This window comes from Cucurbita pepo, chromosome LG02, assembly GCF_002806865.2.
Source record: "Cucurbita pepo subsp. pepo cultivar mu-cu-16 chromosome LG02, ASM280686v2, whole genome shotgun sequence".
Lineage (NCBI taxonomy): Eukaryota > Viridiplantae > Streptophyta > Magnoliopsida > Cucurbitales > Cucurbitaceae > Cucurbita > Cucurbita pepo.
In genome coordinates this window covers 1373897-1391416 of record NC_036639.1, presented here as the reverse complement: position 1 = coordinate 1391416, position 17520 = coordinate 1373897, and the positions used below count along the sequence as shown (strand labels likewise).

Sequence of the window (17520 nt, the reverse complement as noted above, 5' to 3'; positions counted from 1 at the left end):
TCTTTTTTCTCTATTTTTTCACTCAACTATAGTTTTTCTTTTAACTCTTTTTCCTCAAACTTTTTCTTTCTTTCCTCCGACTTTAATTGATCAGTAAATACTTAGACGTTGAAGGAGATCACGAGGAGCTTAATGACTTAGAGTTAAAGCATGTGAAGATTATTTTCCTTCATTGAATTTGATAATTACGAGGACTTAGTCAAAGTTAAAGTTGTCCTTGGGACAATGGATAGAATACCATTAGTGATTGGAATTGATTTTATAATGTAATACCATTAGTGATTGGAATTGATTTTATAATGTAAGGAGCAACATAATATTTGGTTAGATGATTAAATGACTGGAAAAAAAAATATTGAAAGCAACATATATTTTGCCCTTGACTCAATGCGGTGCAAATCACTTAAACAACAATGTCTTACCATGCATTACTCAAAGATCACGGTTGATCAGAGGAGGATTAATGATATAAAGTTTGGTGCACAACTTTCGAATTGATAAGGTTGTGTAAAGGAAGGCTGAGAAGACTAAGAATGGTTGGTTGAGAGTACTAAAAAATGACACCAAGAGGAAGAAAGAAAAGTCATAAGAAGAATGCAAATTGACTACGTTTGATTAAACGTCTTGATTGTCGTACAAAGATTCTCCATCGTTGTGTGGAGGGAATCGAGGCGACCTGAAGACGAGAAAGATGTTCCTATATCAAATATCTAAAGTATAGAAAGTCATTCATTTTCGAACGTCAGAAAATACTTTGGTCCAAACAATCGAGTTTGTGAATACCGATGAATCGATAAGCACCCAAATAAACAAATAAACAAGGATTCAAAGATGGACCACAGATTAAAACTAAACAAAGTTGAGAAACAAGAGAGTTTGTGAATAAAGATGCAATAATGAGGAGCGCACTGAAAGGGCATAATAGAGCCAATAATGACAGAAGATAATGAAAAGAAGAAAAAAAAAAAGAGTGTCAACATCGTTGACAGAAAAATGCACTACCAACCAAAATGCAAAAGAATAGTATTATGAACAGTCTTTTACTTTTCAAACTCAACTTCTCTTCTGCTTCTGCTTCTCCTTCTGCCATTTTTTCAAGTTTATAATAACCAGCTTTCTTCTACTTGGATCACTAATGATTCAAGCATCCAAGAACTAATAACACTCACCAGTTCATAAGAAGATCTGCAAGTGAAAGGACAAAGTTGAGGGAGATGGATCCATAATTTGATAACCCCATCCTTTTATCATCTCCATTATTGCAAACAAACATGTGTAGCAGCGCAGCAAGCAGTTGTATAGGCTGTGGGGACTCATTGCAGAAACAAAGTGTCCCCTGAAAAGGAAGGAATTAACAGCCAAATCATTCACTCCACTGACTGCTTTGTTTTGCCAACAAATCTTTAATGAAAGATGAAAAGAACAGAAAAAAATGTGGAATCCAACCAAATGCATGCAGCATTCAAGAACACTTCTTTCCCAAGCTTTCTGCTCTAAATTCCTTGGTTTATGATTCTTCTAATCACAACCAGTCATGTGATTGATAGCAAGAATTTGTGGTAGGACGACCGGAAAGATGCCTGCCCTACTCCTGAAGCGTGAATGGAGATAACCTGAGAAACCCATGTGACACTTTGGCAGACTGACTTCAGGCCATGCTACTCAAATAAAGCTAGCTTATGATGAACTGGATTGACAGGGCTGACAGACACAGCATTCGGTTTCTTATAGTTTTGGGACCGTCTACTTCTATTTGTCAGTGTATTAACATCTGGGTACGTGAGATCTCTCTATGGTTGGAAAGGAAAACGAAGCATTCTTTATAAAAATGCGTAAATCATTCTTTAGCAGACGCGTTTTAAAACCGTGAGACTGACAATGATACGTAATGGGCCAAAGCGGACAATATTTGCTAGCGGTCGGCTTGGGTTTAGCTTCTAATAGAAGAAAAGATTTGATATGTTTTTCTTCCATCCTGTCTTATCTAAGAAGGTGAATGATGAGATGGGTTCAGTATTGGTGCTATTAACTCAGATATATTCTCTATTGTCCTAACAGAGCACAAGAAATGGTATCCATTTCATTTTCAAATTGAAAGACATTCTCTATTGTCCTAACAGAGCACAAGAAATGGTATCCATTCATTTTCAAATTGAAAGACAGCTGAAGTATATAGACCTTTAAACAAGTTGAACTGTTAATCAATCAAGAACTCAATCCTTTAACTCTCCTAATCAAGTGCACTAAGAACAATAAGAGCAAAGAAAGTTCTTCATTAATAATGTTTGCTTTTCCTTTTAAGTCCACTAGAGATGATTGCAAACCAAGCACTTTGTAAACAGAAAGAGGCATTTATTAGAATTCCAATCACAAAGAACACAAGTACACAATGATGAACCACTTATGGCCCCATCAAAACAGTTTCTCAATCATGATTAAAAATGATGATGGAATGACATCAGGAATCTGAGGGGAAGTTTCAATACCGCTTATCGGTCATGGTTTATTTTCTTGGCTAGGATAATCCCCGAGGTGCTCCGTTCCCCAGCTTTCATGGGGAGCAACGTGTTCACGAAAAGGAGTATGTTCCTGGATGAAATGAAACCGAAGTTATCAAATCAGAATCAACACGGGTTTAGAACATAGTTTTATGTAATTCTTACTAGCAAAACAAAAAGTTATGGAGAGAGAGCAAATGTATAATCGCCATTTCATAAGAAACCGAACGCCTAAATCAATTCTAGAAGTCAACACACAATGTTACATTATACCCCGGTAGAAGCATCTAGTTATTGTGAATCTCTAAGATATACAAATCACTTCGTTCTATGTTTATTTAGTTCTCCTATATTGCTTTCAGCAAAAATTGGAGTAGGAGGGTGTCACATACCTCCATTTTTTCCATTAGTTCCTTTGCTGTTGGAGCAGATATCACAATTTCTCGAGCAACGGGCTTAATGAAACCTTCTACCACGCCATTATCGAATAGTGCCAACAAAGAGTTGTAGTAACCATCAACATTAAGCAGGCCAATCTGTGCAGAGTACAAGCTTAACAGAGTTGGTTTACATTGGATCCTTAACCACAGAGTTAGCACAGGTTACACTTACCGGTTTCTTGTGGATACCGAGTTGCGCCCACGTTATCATCTCCAACAGCTCTTCCATAGTCCCATACCCTCCTAAAGCAAACAAAAACCTTATACAATCTATACATCTAATCCTCCAATCTAATGAATAAACAGGACAAAATGCAGCAACTATGAACGATAATGTAGAACCAATTATAAAGTTGTTGCCATGAATTCTCCATAAAATTACCAGGAAGAGCAATGAAAGCATCGGATTCTCGAGCCATCGCAGCTTTTCGTTCATGCATGTCCAAAACTGTTCTTACCTCTCCCACAGTTTCCCCAGAAATCTACCAAGATCATCCAAGACAATTTACCAACCAATATGTGATCATTTCCCTTCTCATAATTTACATTGATAGAAACAAAGAACACTAGTTTAGCTTAGATGAAGAATCAAGCATGTACCTCATGAGGCATCAGAGCTTTCGGAATGATCCTGCATGTAAAGAGAAATCCATTAATGTGCACTTCAAAAACGTTAAATTCTTGCATTATGAATGAAGGGAATAGAATAGAAAACAGCCCAAATTATGATTCTATCCTACCCAAGAACATGGCAGCCTCCATCGTATACAGTTTGTGATATCAATCCCATCAAACCAACACTTCCCCCACCGTACACCNTCAAGTGCACTAAGAACAATAAGAGCAAAGAAAGTTCTTCATTAATAATGTTTGCTTTTCCTTTTAAGTCCACTAGAGATGATTGCAAACCAAGCACTTTGTAAACAGAAAGAGGCATTTATTAGAATTCCAATCACAAAGAACACAAGTACACAATGATGAACCACTTATGGCCCCATCAAAACAGTTTCTCAATCATGATTAAAAATGATGATGGAATGACATCAGGAATCTGAGGGGAAGTTTCAATACCGCTTATCGGTCATGGTTTATTTTCTTGGCTAGGATAATCCCCGAGGTGCTCCGTTCCCCAGCTTTCATGGGGAGCAACGTGTTCACGAAAAGGAGTATGTTCCTGGATGAAATGAAACCGAAGTTATCAAATCAGAATCAACACGGGTTTAGAACATAGTTTTATGTAATTCTTACTAGCAAAACAAAAAGTTATGGAGAGAGAGCAAATGTATAATCGCCATTTCATAAGAAACCGAACGCCTAAATCAATTCTAGAAGTCAACACACAATGTTACATTATACCCCGGTAGAAGCATCTAGTTATTGTGAATCTCTAAGATATACAAATCACTTCGTTCTATGTTTATTTAGTTCTCCTATATTGCTTTCAGCAAAAATTGGAGTAGGAGGGTGTCACATACCTCCATTTTTTCCATTAGTTCCTTTGCTGTTGGAGCAGATATCACAATTTCTCGAGCAACGGGCTTAATGAAACCTTCTACCACGCCATTATCGAATAGTGCCAACAAAGAGTTGTAGTAACCATCAACATTAAGCAGGCCAATCTGTGCAGAGTACAAGCTTAACAGAGTTGGTTTACATTGGATCCTTAACCACAGAGTTAGCACAGGTTACACTTACCGGTTTCTTGTGGATACCGAGTTGCGCCCACGTTATCATCTCCAACAGCTCTTCCATAGTCCCATACCCTCCTAAAGCAAACAAAAACCTTATACAATCTATACATCTAATCCTCCAATCTAATGAATAAACAGGACAAAATGCAGCAACTATGAACGATAATGTAGAACCAATTATAAAGTTGTTGCCATGAATTCTCCATAAAATTACCAGGAAGAGCAATGAAAGCATCGGATTCTCGAGCCATCGCAGCTTTTCGTTCATGCATGTCCAAAACTGTTCTTACCTCTCCCACAGTTTCCCCAGAAATCTACCAAGATCATCCAAGACAATTTACCAACCAATATGTGATCATTTCCCTTCTCATAATTTACATTGATAGAAACAAAGAACACTAGTTTAGCTTAGATGAAGAATCAAGCATGTACCTCATGAGGCATCAGAGCTTTCGGAATGATCCTGCATGTAAAGAGAAATCCATTAATGTGCACTTCAAAAACGTTAAATTCTTGCATTATGAATGAAGGGAATAGAATAGAAAACAGCCCAAATTATGATTCTATCCTACCCAAGAACATGGCAGCCTCCATCGTATACAGTTTGTGATATCAATCCCATCAAACCAACACTTCCCCCACCGTACACCAAATCAATCTTCCTCTCAACCTGTAATTCACTCCATTAAACTAAACGGGATCGATGAAATAAGAACAAAATAACTTTCAATGAAGCATCGGCGAAGAAAAAGTGAAATGAACACATAACGAACAAACCAGTTCATTTCCCAAATCAAGAGCGGCATCGCTGAAGACTTTGCGATGGCCAGAGTTGCTGCCGCAGAAGACGCAAACCCTCTTGAACTTGCTTTTAGAGTTACTCTCTTCCATTCAAAATCGAAGCTATTCTCAATATGATTCGAAAAGAAACATTGGGAAAAGGCAAGAACTAACGAAAGGGGTAGCGAAGAACAGGAAAAGCAGCAGCAGAAGCAGAAGCAGAAGCAGAAGTATCTTCTGCAGATTATATCCTTCTAATCGGCGAAGAATTGGAAGTCTTCCCAAAAATGGAGCAACAAAACAAAACAAAACAGAATTTCAGGACCATTACTCAAAAAGACAACAAGGGCCAAGGCGGGTTTCGATGATCCTGAACAAATGGAGAGAAAAACGGCAACTAGAATTGGAAAAATCAATGGGATTCCTTATATACCAAAGCACGAGCAGCAGCCCATCTCCATTTTGTCGCCTATCAGAATCATGATCATCGCTATCACTCTAAATACTTATAAACTATAAACCCTCAAAATTAAAAGTAATTGAAATTTAAAACAGATAAAAAAGGGAAACAACTCGCCAATTTCGCGACTCGAATCGCTCCAAAATCATTATAAAAGCCAAGTCCCGATCGGAGAGGATAGATGTTTGAGTTGACTCAGCATCGATTAGAATTGGGTCCTTTTTTCAGTGTTTAATCGGACCCATTTACACTATGATAATCTTGGATTAACACTTTGACATTCCCACGCTATCATTTCTTATTGGCTCCTCTGCTTTACATTTAATTTGGCTTCTTCCTTTTCCCTCTTTTTTTTATTTCCTTCTTTTTTGTTCTTGCTGATCATCAATAATTACTACACACACAAATCATTGTCCTCATCTCTTTGTTTGCAATAGATTTCATAAAAAGGAATGGTAGATGTTTCTTTATATTTAAATATCCATCATTTTTTTTTTATCATATGCTCAATAATTCATACAATACTTCATCTTGTCACATCACGGAGCTTATTGAAAAAAATATATTTTTTTATCAAAGATTTTTTTAAAAAATTATAAACTAAAATTTAATATTTTTCGTGATAAAATCTCAAGTGTCAATTTTTTTTTTTTTTTTTTTTAATAAGAAGGTAGAAAATATTTAAAATAAATAAGTAAATAATTATGAATAAAATAAATGAAAAATATAAACATATAAAGATTGAAGTGTTTGTCGGCATGCTAATTAAAATGGGCCTTAAATGCAATGTGTACTAATAAAATAAAATTAGGTAAATGTTATTAATAAATATAACATGATTTATTGCTATGTATATGATTATGCTTTTTAATGCATTTTTATTTGAAAAAAAAAAGTATTAATAAACATTCATTGTCTTTTAATTTCAAATATTATACTTGGTTGCATGCATGTGTATATATACGTACGTGTGTACATTCTTCTTCTTCCGGTTCAGTAGCTCAGGGAATATCGGAGAAAGATCAGAGAAAGGAGGGCATTGAAAGATTACCTTTGCCTGTAATTTGAGGCTATCGNCCTGCATGTAAAGAGAAATCCATTAATGTGCACTTCAAAAACGTTAAATTCTTGCATTATGAATGAAGGGAATAGAATAGAAAACAGCCCAAATTATGATTCTATCCTACCCAAGAACATGGCAGCCTCCATCGTATACAGTTTGTGATATCAATCCCATCAAACCAACACTTCCCCCACCGTACACCAAATCAATCTTCCTCTCAACCTGTAATTCACTCCATTAAACTAAACGGGATCGATGAAATAAGAACAAAATAACTTTCAATGAAGCATCGGCGAAGAAAAAGTGAAATGAACACATAACGAACAAACCAGTTCATTTCCCAAATCAAGAGCGGCATCGCTGAAGACTTTGCGATGGCCAGAGTTGCTGCCGCAGAAGACGCAAACCCTCTTGAACTTGCTTTTAGAGTTACTCTCTTCCATTCAAAATCGAAGCTATTCTCAATATGATTCGAAAAGAAACATTGGGAAAAGGCAAGAACTAACGAAAGGGGTAGCGAAGAACAGGAAAAGCAGCAGCAGAAGCAGAAGCAGAAGCAGAAGTATCTTCTGCAGATTATATCCTTCTAATCGGCGAAGAATTGGAAGTCTTCCCAAAAATGGAGCAACAAAACAAAACAAAACAGAATTTCAGGACCATTACTCAAAAAGACAACAAGGGCCAAGGCGGGTTTCGATGATCCTGAACAAATGGAGAGAAAAACGGCAACTAGAATTGGAAAAATCAATGGGATTCCTTATATACCAAAGCACGAGCAGCAGCCCATCTCCATTTTGTCGCCTATCAGAATCATGATCATCGCTATCACTCTAAATACTTATAAACTATAAACCCTCAAAATTAAAAGTAATTGAAATTTAAAACAGATAAAAAAGGGAAACAACTCGCCAATTTCGCGACTCGAATCGCTCCAAAATCATTATAAAAGCCAAGTCCCGATCGGAGAGGATAGATGTTTGAGTTGACTCAGCATCGATTAGAATTGGGTCCTTTTTTCAGTGTTTAATCGGACCCATTTACACTATGATAATCTTGGATTAACACTTTGACATTCCCACGCTATCATTTCTTATTGGCTCCTCTGCTTTACATTTAATTTGGCTTCTTCCTTTTCCCTCTTTTTTTTATTTCCTTCTTTTTTGTTCTTGCTGATCATCAATAATTACTACACACACAAATCATTGTCCTCATCTCTTTGTTTGCAATAGATTTCATAAAAAGGAATGGTAGATGTTTCTTTATATTTAAATATCCATCATTTTTTTTTTATCATATGCTCAATAATTCATACAATACTTCATCTTGTCACATCACGGAGCTTATTGAAAAAAATATATTTTTTTATCAAAGATTTTTTTAAAAAATTATAAACTAAAATTTAATATTTTTCGTGATAAAATCTCAAGTGTCAATTTTTTTTTTTTTTTTTTTATCAATCCTCAACATTCTTTCTCGTTCACTGTCAGGAAAGACTATCGAAGAATCAATGAGAGTGAACTGTCAGTCAATCCTCAAGATTCCTTCTTGATCTTGATCTTCCCCTTCACCTATCCTTTAGGGTCTCGAATCTCTTCTTGCTTTTCCTATTGATTCTTGAACAGTAACCAAAGCATATGAAATTAATGAGAGTTGACTCTTCTCCCTATTTTGAGGTTCATTTCACTCTTTTAGGAGGTAAATAGGTTCATTTGGTTCATTAGCTAATGACTGGACTCTCCTGTAAACACTATCGATGTATATATAGTGTATGGACAAATTACGCTCATTTGATATTAATTTATTTTATTTTTTTAAATTTTAAAACGTCAATTAGGTTTAATTTTAAATAAATAATTATTTAAATTATTTGTTAACTGTTTGCTCTCAAATTTTACTAAAAGGATGAAAACGTTTTAGTTCATATCACGTATTAATATGAAATATTTATGTGTCGTTAAAAAGAATTTATGGATAGTGTTATGGTAAGATTCAAATATTTACAATATATGATAAAATATTATTAAAATGAAAGTCAAAATTGAACAACATGATANAAAAAAACATGACATTACAAACAACAAATTAGATTAAAAAAAAAAACATGGATATTAGTGTCGGCAATGTTTATATCATCTATTTAGTCAACTAGATTATTTAGGTTAAATTAAAAGTGTTGGGAGAAAATTATAATTTAATGAATATTATTTTAAAAAGTTAGAAATAATGTATTATTTATTAAAACAAATATGGTATTGCAAAATTTATTTGGAAGAAAACGAAAAAACATGTGGCATTGGATTTCGCGTTATCTTGACGATTGGTCGTCCCAGATGTCACCAGCTCGCTATCCAATTGGGCAACCCAGATGTACCTTTGATATATATAATATTATTTTTTATTTTTTTGAGATTTGAATTAAATATAGTGATATTTACATAAAATATATTTGAATTTTGAAATGGTTTTACTTTTTTACCTGTGTATCGATAACGACAAAATGGGCATTTCAAACAAACAAACCAAGTCCGTAAGTCAGACTAAATTATTTGTTTTTTTAGAATCAATTTGTTGATTGACGTGGAATAAAATTTTAAAAACACACACACACACACACAAAAAGATTGACGTGGAATAAAATAAAATAAAAAACACAAAAAGATTGACGTGGAATATATATTTTGTAAAATAAAGAAAGGGAAATTTTAAAAAAATAAGGATTTTATGAAATAACTAATTAAATCTAAGATACATTTTATTATTATTTTATGCAAAACTCAATTATTTATCTTTAAAACAGTTAAAAAAAAACCAGTAAACTAAAATGAGGCTTTATACAATATGGTTCGACTTTTGTAATAGTCGAGAAAAAGTAGACAAAAAGTGAACTATTTTTATTGTGTCAATTTACACTATTAGCCCACATGCAATTTTACTATTAAACGGACTAACAATTAACTAATCTATAATATTAATAAATATCTTATTTATTGAGTTAGGTTCGAATCAATACTATTATTTTATATTTATGTAACATCTAAATTAAAAAAACCACATATCCTATCCTATGTCATACAAAAATTACTTTCCACGTTAAAATTCAAATGATTTTTTTAATGAAATAAAATTTAATTAAAATGTGAAAAAAATGAAACACAAAAGAGAATAGTGAAATATTAAAAAAAAAATATATATATATATAGAATAGAAGTAAAACAATGATTTTTAAAAAGCATTGGATTCCAAAGTGGGGATTAGATCGGACGGTGGGGATTCCCCGAGAAGGAACTAAAGAAGAGGGCATTAATAGAAGTATGTTTAGAGGAAGATTTGTCAGATTGGAGGTTTTGGTATGTAGCCGTGCCTGGCAGCGTGACTTTTCATGGATTTTTTCTTTTTGGAAATCGTGGGGTTGGTATCGTTAATAATGTAAAACCCCAAGGGTAAAAAAGGAATCTTGGAATGAAGCGGGACAAGTAGGCGTATCCGAACTCCATTGTTGGGCATTTGAAATTCAAATGCGAAGCTCTCGTTGGTTGTCGTGGTTGAAACACTTTTTTTGTCTCTCTCACACGACACGACCCACAAAGTTTTTGAATTTTTGGATTTCAGTTGCAAGAGAGTGACATTCTTCTCCCCCTCCCCTACACAAAAAAGCCTGCAACTTTTCTCCTCTTAAGTTTTCACTATTGATATCTCTGTTTCGTCTCTGGTTTCATGGGGGGTTCTGGGAAATGGATGAAGGTTCTTATAGGACAGAGGAAGTCTGATAAGGAAGACAATGTGAGCAAAACTAAGAAATGGAGGCTATGGAGGAGCCCTTCAGGGGATTTGAGCTCTGCTTGGAAGGCTTATAAAGGGGCACATAAGACAGCTTCTGAAGGCTCTCATTCTCCTCGAGCCCCTGATTCTTTCACCGTCGCTGTCGCCACCGTCCTCCGTGCTCCGCCCAAAGATTTCAGGCTTGTTCGCCAAGAATGGGCTGCAATTCGTATCCAAACTGCATTTCGCGGTTTCTTGGTACAACTCTTACTCTTACTTGTTTGATGCCATACTTCTCAAGCTTGTTAGTGTTAGATAGTTCCACTTTCACTTCAAATGGCAGCTTTCGTGAGTCTTTCAACTTAGATTTAGGACACAATGTCAAGTACTTTACTGATTTGTAAGTGGAACTTTTTGGTTTTGCAGTCTAGGAGGGCTCTTAGGGCGTTGAAGGGAGTGGTGAGGCTTCAAGCTCTGGTGAGGGGTCGTTTGGTGAGGAAGCAGGCAGCTGTTACCCTTAGGTGCATGCAGGCTTTGGTTCGAGTTCAAGCTCGAGTCAGGGCTCGTCGTGTGAGGATGTCGGTCGAGGGGCAGGCTGTGCAGCAATTGCTTGATGTACATCGCAGCAGGGCTGATCTCTTGAAGCAAGCTGAGGTTATTATAATATAAGGAGAGACTGTCATTTTGATTTGTGCACTTAAAGATGGCATTGAGAACTGAAGAAACAATTTGGTTAATTTGCAGGAGGGTTGGTGTGATAGCAAAGGGACATTGGAAGATATCAAAGCTAAGTTACAAATGAGGCAAGATGGAGCATTTAAGAGGGAGAGAGCCATTGCATACTCTCTTGTTCAAAAGGTATGGACAAAATTAGTTTTCTTTAGAGAAAGCATGTTACAGTTTGGTTCTTATGTGTATCTTTGACTGTCCAGCAATTGAAGGCAACACCAAGCTCAACCTTGCGAACGGATGCTTCGGTTTACGCTCTTAAGAATTATAAGTTCGACAAGAACAATTGGGGATGGAGTTGGTTGGAGAGATGGATGGTGGCGAAGCCATGGGAGACGAGGTTGATGGAACAATCTCGCACTGATTCGATTGAAGTCACTCCACCTTCAAAGAGCTGTACAGAGTCTGTTTTGTCTAAATATTCCAAAGGTTCTGAACCAAGTTTGGTGAAAGTTCGGAAGAACAATGTATCAACTAGGATATCTGCTAGACCTCCCTCAAGTGGGCAAACTCGTTCTTGTTCTAGCCCAAGTTCTGATTTCTGGTATGATGAGAGCTCTGCTTCATCTTCAATCTGCACATCGACGACTCCCGTTTCAGGGCATGCTTTCTCAACCATAGAAAGAACAGATAACAGCAGTAACAGTAGGCCGAGTTACATGAACCTTACCGAGTCAACAAGGGCGAAGCAGAAGACAAATAGTCACTTGTCGCTCCGAATTCAAAGGCAGTCCATGGATGAATTTCAATTCCTTAAGAAGTCGGCAGCTTTCTCCAATGGGGATTCTAAGAGCAGTGCTGGCTCTGATTCATCAGTCAACCCCTTCAAGCCATTGATGCTGCCAACACAACTGGGTAAGAATGGAACAAAGCTAAGGTCATGAGCAATTAGATAGAGCCCTGTTTCTGGTCATTCTAGAAGAAGAGTTCTGCACTGCCTTATTTCTCAATTCCTTCCGTCAAAATTGTGTATCACTAGAGAGAGTTTGTATTGTTTCAAAGGCACGTTGAACTAAAACAACCTGCAATGTCCAATGGAGAATGGCTCGTTCTTTGTATTATAGCTCTTGTTGGTCTTTAGTTATCCATCTTGTCTTTCCCACTTATGCAAAGTTTGTTTAGAACAATTAGCCTAAACTTTCAAGAAACATACATAATCTTCTTTTCACATAACTTTGATGATAGATACTTGCATTCAAACTGAAAGCAAAACATTCTTCATGTGAGAGGGTCTTAAACCACAGAAATGAGAACAATAGACCAGAAACGACTTAGCCTGTTCAAGATATGGAAACTTCTTCTGAAGATCATTAGCAGCTATTGGTATCTGATCTGATTGACCAAAGTCGTTGATTGCTTCTAGCAACGTCTTCCCTTACTTCTGGATGTCCAGCAACTAAATATACAAGAGAAGCTGACCCAGCAACAAGTAGGGTGTTCGTATGTGACTGCACTGATGTAGAGTCTGGAGTGAAGACATTCCTTCATACCGTCCCTGATTCTCTTGCCCTCAAAATAAGTGTTAGGAAGTCTTTTGAACCTCGAACGTTACGCTTCATTCTCTTGTCAACAATCTCGTTAAGCCGACCATTCAACTTCTGATCTGTTCGGTCAACTTTCCCGTCCATGGTGAATGGTATTCTCTTCAGGACTTGACTAAATGGTTCTTTGAGTATAAGAACAAGTAGTCCCAATATGATAGATGGATGGATAAATGTATGGATGGATGAGAATGGGGCATGTCAGAAAGTGAATGGATAATGGTAGGGTCGGGGCATGAAAAAAAGGATATGGGGATAAGAGAGTAATTGAATCAAAATGATGGAATGATAAGGCTTATAGATTGTCTCAGTCTTGACCCACTTTGTCATGCAGATAAAACCAGAGTGGCCCAAGACCAGCCATACTTCAGTTAGCTGATAGGATTGGGAATTGGACATTTCTCTAAAAGAAAAGCTTGGGGGGTCTTTGTGAATTGTGAAACGATCGTGTCCAAACTTAAAATGGAGTGGAATATGAAATTGTTCTTAGAACTTCTAATATATCTTATCTTAATCCCTCGCCACCATTTCTAAAAAGTAACCAATTTGACTTCGAATATGCTCACTTGCATATTTTCAAGGCCGCACAATCAATTTATTCAAAGAATAAAGGAACTAAAATGGAGTTTAATCCGAGCAAAATCAGTATCATTCACAGAGAAATAAATTGTTTTTCTATCCCCCTTTTGACTAAAGTTTTCTTTTTCTAGAAAACTTCATTAACGCTTAGCGATCTGTAAAAAACAAATTTTCCAGCTTTAAAAAACATTTGAAAGCAGTTTTTCTTTTCCCTCGTGATTCGGGGTGTGTCGTTTAAAAGTGTGTTCTCATCTCTTTTTTGGAAACTGTGGGCGCAAATATATAAAGCAAAAGAGTAGAAATGGTGGAGAACCATCGTGGAAAGAAAACTAACTTGGTAGTTGGTAGGCCCTGCTCTCGGATTTCAACATTTCCTTTCCTGTAGACAAAAAAAAAAAGCACCAAAAAGGAATTCTTATCAGTCTAGAAGACTTCCAATTTAATGCATCCAAGTTTTAAGAACATTGAAAAACCAATCACACATTCAACCAATGGACGTCGTTTCCAGTTCCATTCCACTCACCACCGTAAGCACAACTATCAGTCATAAATTATCACCGAGAAACCCCTGAGGTAGCCAATTCCCCAAGATCCGAATAGACATCAACGAAACCATGCATTAAATAGAGCATGAGCGTAAGAGGTAGCCATATATGGCAGACGCAAACACAAATGTTCGATTCCAAAAATTTCAAACTATAACTTCTCGATTTTCGAGTAATCAACACCCAGCGTTCCGACACTAGATTCGTGTAAACATATAATCTCTTACCGTTTTCCCTAAAACTCGCCCTACGATACCAATAGTTACGGTAGATTCGTCAAATCGTTAATCAAAAGCGAAAGAAAATCCACATGATACAACAGGTACGCCAAGGATAAACAGCGATCCATTTATTTTCTGTAAATACGAAATCAGAAACCTAAACAAATATATCAATGATGCCGGAGAAATTACCAAACTCTCGAAATAGTAAGTATCAACACCGAGACACCGCCAGCGCACATTGCAATGAAGTTCTTCTTCCGGCGACTCATCGGAAATTTCAGAGAATAACCATAGTAATCCTAACAGGCCAACACAAATTCAGTATCTTTCTTGGGAATCAAATAACGATCGCAGAGATTGTTCAGAACAATGATATGGGCCTCGGCCTCAGATTTAGTTGGGCCGGATTTAATCAAAAATATCAAAGCCCAAACTACTCGAAATGTTGGGTCCGATCCATTCATCCAATGGCCCATCAATAATATGAAACTATTTAAAAAAATATTTAATATTTATATCTATTTAGCTTATGAATTTTAAAAGATAATTTTATATTTAATAGATTATTGACCTATTGGTATAAATTTTAATTTTTTTTAATTAAAAACAATGTGGATTATATTTGCAATCTTTGTACACTATTATTTTAATTTAAGAAGATAATAGTTAATATAAAAAATAAAAATAATAGGGTGCGTACCACTTGCTTATAAATTCCAAATGCATGCAATAATCTTAGACTTACTTTTTATTTAATAATTATCAATAAATATTGTTAAAAAAAAAAACACACATAAAGACAAAGTACCTTAAACGCATCACATGCATTTCCATAACCTTTCCGAATATGAAGAGCCCCTCCTTCCTTCTTTGTCGTTTTCCTCCTCTCACTCTAGCTTCACTCTCAATAGACTTTGTGTTGCCCATTCTAGTCAGATTGTTCGGGTCAAACACAAAGTTGGGTTTGTAGATGAACACAACTCTCCACAATAGTATGATATTGTCCACTTTAAACATAAGCTCTCGTAGCTTTGCTTTGGGCTTCCCAAAATAATTTATTCCAATGGATAGAGTATTCTTTGATTATAAACATATAATGAGGATGGAGACGGTTGACTTTTAAAATTTTCCATTGTATTAACTACTAAAATTTTATAAAATTTAAATATTAAATATTTACGTGTTACAAAGGTTAAATATTATAATAATTTAAAGTTTTACACAAATTTTCATTAAAAAACAAAAGGAAAATGGAATTCTACTGTTTGCCACACTCCCACGTCACCCGATTTTGATCGGTGATGGAAAATCGGAGCACCGATGGAAGGGGGGCTACCGGCTACGTGGGGGACGAGAAGGGAAGGCGGACAAAGGTTTAGATCATTACGTAAGCGGGGCCAGGCGGTGATCTGTGACTGTCATGTCAGTTTGCGTCACCCATGTGTCATGATAGCCAGTCAACGAATTTAATTTACCTATCCGAAAATAAATACATTGGTACTCTATAATTCTATTTATATAAATAAATATATTTCGGATAATTCTGTGTATATGAATGGGGCACTATCCAACGGCGCCGACAGATTTAAGGAGAGGCGAAATGACATGAAAGCAACCACTGAGAAACACTGGCGTCACGCGTGTTTTCCGACACTGTTTCTAATGGGGCCATCGACCCGGATTCCATATCCGGGTCATGGGATTAGCCCACCCAATGGATACTTGACACCTAATAAAAGGTTCGATATCTCGGCGCCTTAATTCTGATAGACGAGGATAGTGAATGTAATCTTTGTCACCATTCTCGTATAGTTACTATAGAAAAATCTCTATCCTCTTATCCTCCGTTCTCCGTCTTATTTGGGGTTAGTGTCTCACAGATTTAAACGTGTCTGCATCCCCTCTCCAACTAACATACCACTCGTTAACTGACTCTAATATTATCCTCCGTTATGCCTCAATGTTGTAAAAAACATCTGTTAAGAAGAGGTTTTCACGCTTTTATAAAAGATGTTCGGTTATTTTCTTTAACTAATGTGGGATCTCACGTATGGAGATAGAAGTAGTGAAAACGAGGACGGAAAATGTGGGGTAAACTAGATTTTGCATGACACATTAATGAATGCAAAATGGGAATAATAGTTTGTAATATAAAGGATGATGTAGTGTGACGAAGGAGCATGGTTTGGGTATTTTTAAATTTAGTAACAAATAACTATGGGCGAGATGGTGATGTAGAAATTTATTATTTAAAGAAATTGTGGGGTATTATAATGAATAAGGAAATGTACTGGGGTAGGAACATGATTGGACATAAGAAAAGGGGTGGAACTGGAATTAATGTAAAATACAGAACGAAATTAATAATGCTAGCTTTTTAGTGTAATTGTGGGGCTTCCAAATTTAACGTTTAAAGTGGGTTTATTTATTAATTATAATTATTATATATATTTTTTAATTACTCGGAAACTGAGGATCTTTTTTTTTAATTTAAGGGTGTGGGGCCCACCAATGTTTTGATCATCTCCTCCACATATGGCAGACACCGCAGTGGCCACCATCAACGGTGGAATTTAAACGTGGACTTTAGTAAAGGTCCACGTCAGCCTCATAAAATTTTACTGCCCATTTTTAATTACCATGGCTGGGAATGCACGTGGCGTGGTGAAAGGTGGGGTATTTTATTTATTATTTATTATTTATTTTGGGCCCACGATTTCTCCATGAGCAGAGGGAAGTAAATGGGGTGGCCACGTGGAAGGAAAGGATCGTCATGGTGACGAGAGAATTGAAGGTTCGCTCCCATGATTATGTCATGGGAGTGGGACCCGGTGTGACTGGTCAGCATGTAGTCCACGTCAGATGACATTTTTTCTTTATAATAAAATTTATAATATAAATTACTGAAGTGGCAATGGTAGAGGGTTTTATCTTTTGGTGACGTCAAGGTGCAATCTTACCATTCGACGTCTAAGTCAAAGTGACGTCATGGTTATTTACTGCCCATGTGATCCTTTCTCCCACGCTAATGCATGGGCAAATATCCAGTACATTTGAACCACATTGTATATCAATACACCCCAATTATCCCACGCGCCTCCTTCCATCGTGTTATCCACTCGATTCATCACCCATAATTACTCACAAACCCAACCAACCTATCCAAGCTCAACCCACCGGTCACGACCCGCTAAGTCGAAAAATCGGGCTT

At 36.3% G+C, this 17520-nt stretch overlaps 2 protein-coding genes and 1 long non-coding RNA gene across 8 annotated transcripts; 1 reads left to right on the top strand and 2 right to left on the bottom strand.

Moving 5' to 3' along the window:
- Positions 1 to 403: 403 nt before the first annotated feature.
- Positions 404 to 7931, bottom strand: LOC111788282 (cytokinin riboside 5'-monophosphate phosphoribohydrolase LOG8-like). Of its 6 annotated transcripts, none has more exons than XM_023668605.1 (9): positions 7262 to 7931; positions 7112 to 7154; positions 3679 to 3733; positions 3539 to 3569; positions 3321 to 3420; positions 3111 to 3181; positions 2891 to 3034; positions 2487 to 2589; positions 404 to 676 (listed from the first exon to the last, which is right to left on the bottom strand). In XM_023668605.1, the coding sequence occupies exons 1-8, from the start codon at positions 7373 to 7375 to the stop codon at positions 2497 to 2499; spliced, it is 651 nt and encodes a 216-aa protein (XP_023524373.1). In that variant the 5' UTR covers positions 7376 to 7931; the 3' UTR covers positions 404 to 676; positions 2487 to 2496. The 6 variants fall into 6 exon arrangements, with proteins under 6 accessions (XP_023524373.1, XP_023524371.1, XP_023524372.1 ...); XM_023668603.1 differs by lacking the exon at positions 404 to 676 and adding an exon at positions 864 to 1185; XM_023668604.1 differs by lacking the exon at positions 404 to 676 and adding an exon at positions 1204 to 1336.
- A 2237-nt stretch (positions 7932 to 10168) lies between these two features.
- LOC111788185 (protein IQ-DOMAIN 1-like) lies at positions 10169 to 12483 on the top strand. Its single transcript, XM_023668441.1, has 4 exons — positions 10169 to 10949; positions 11118 to 11345; positions 11436 to 11549; positions 11624 to 12483. The coding sequence occupies exons 1-4, from the start codon at positions 10647 to 10649 to the stop codon at positions 12302 to 12304; spliced, it is 1326 nt and encodes a 441-aa protein (XP_023524209.1). The 5' UTR covers positions 10169 to 10646; the 3' UTR covers positions 12305 to 12483.
- An 87-nt stretch (positions 12484 to 12570) lies between these two features.
- On the bottom strand, positions 12571 to 14622 carry LOC111788347. The gene is made up of 2 exons (XR_002814142.1): positions 14499 to 14622; positions 12571 to 13919 (listed from the first exon to the last, which is right to left on the bottom strand). It is a non-coding gene; the product is annotated as an uncharacterized LOC111788347 (long non-coding RNA).
- Positions 14623 to 17520: the final 2898 nt, after the last annotated feature.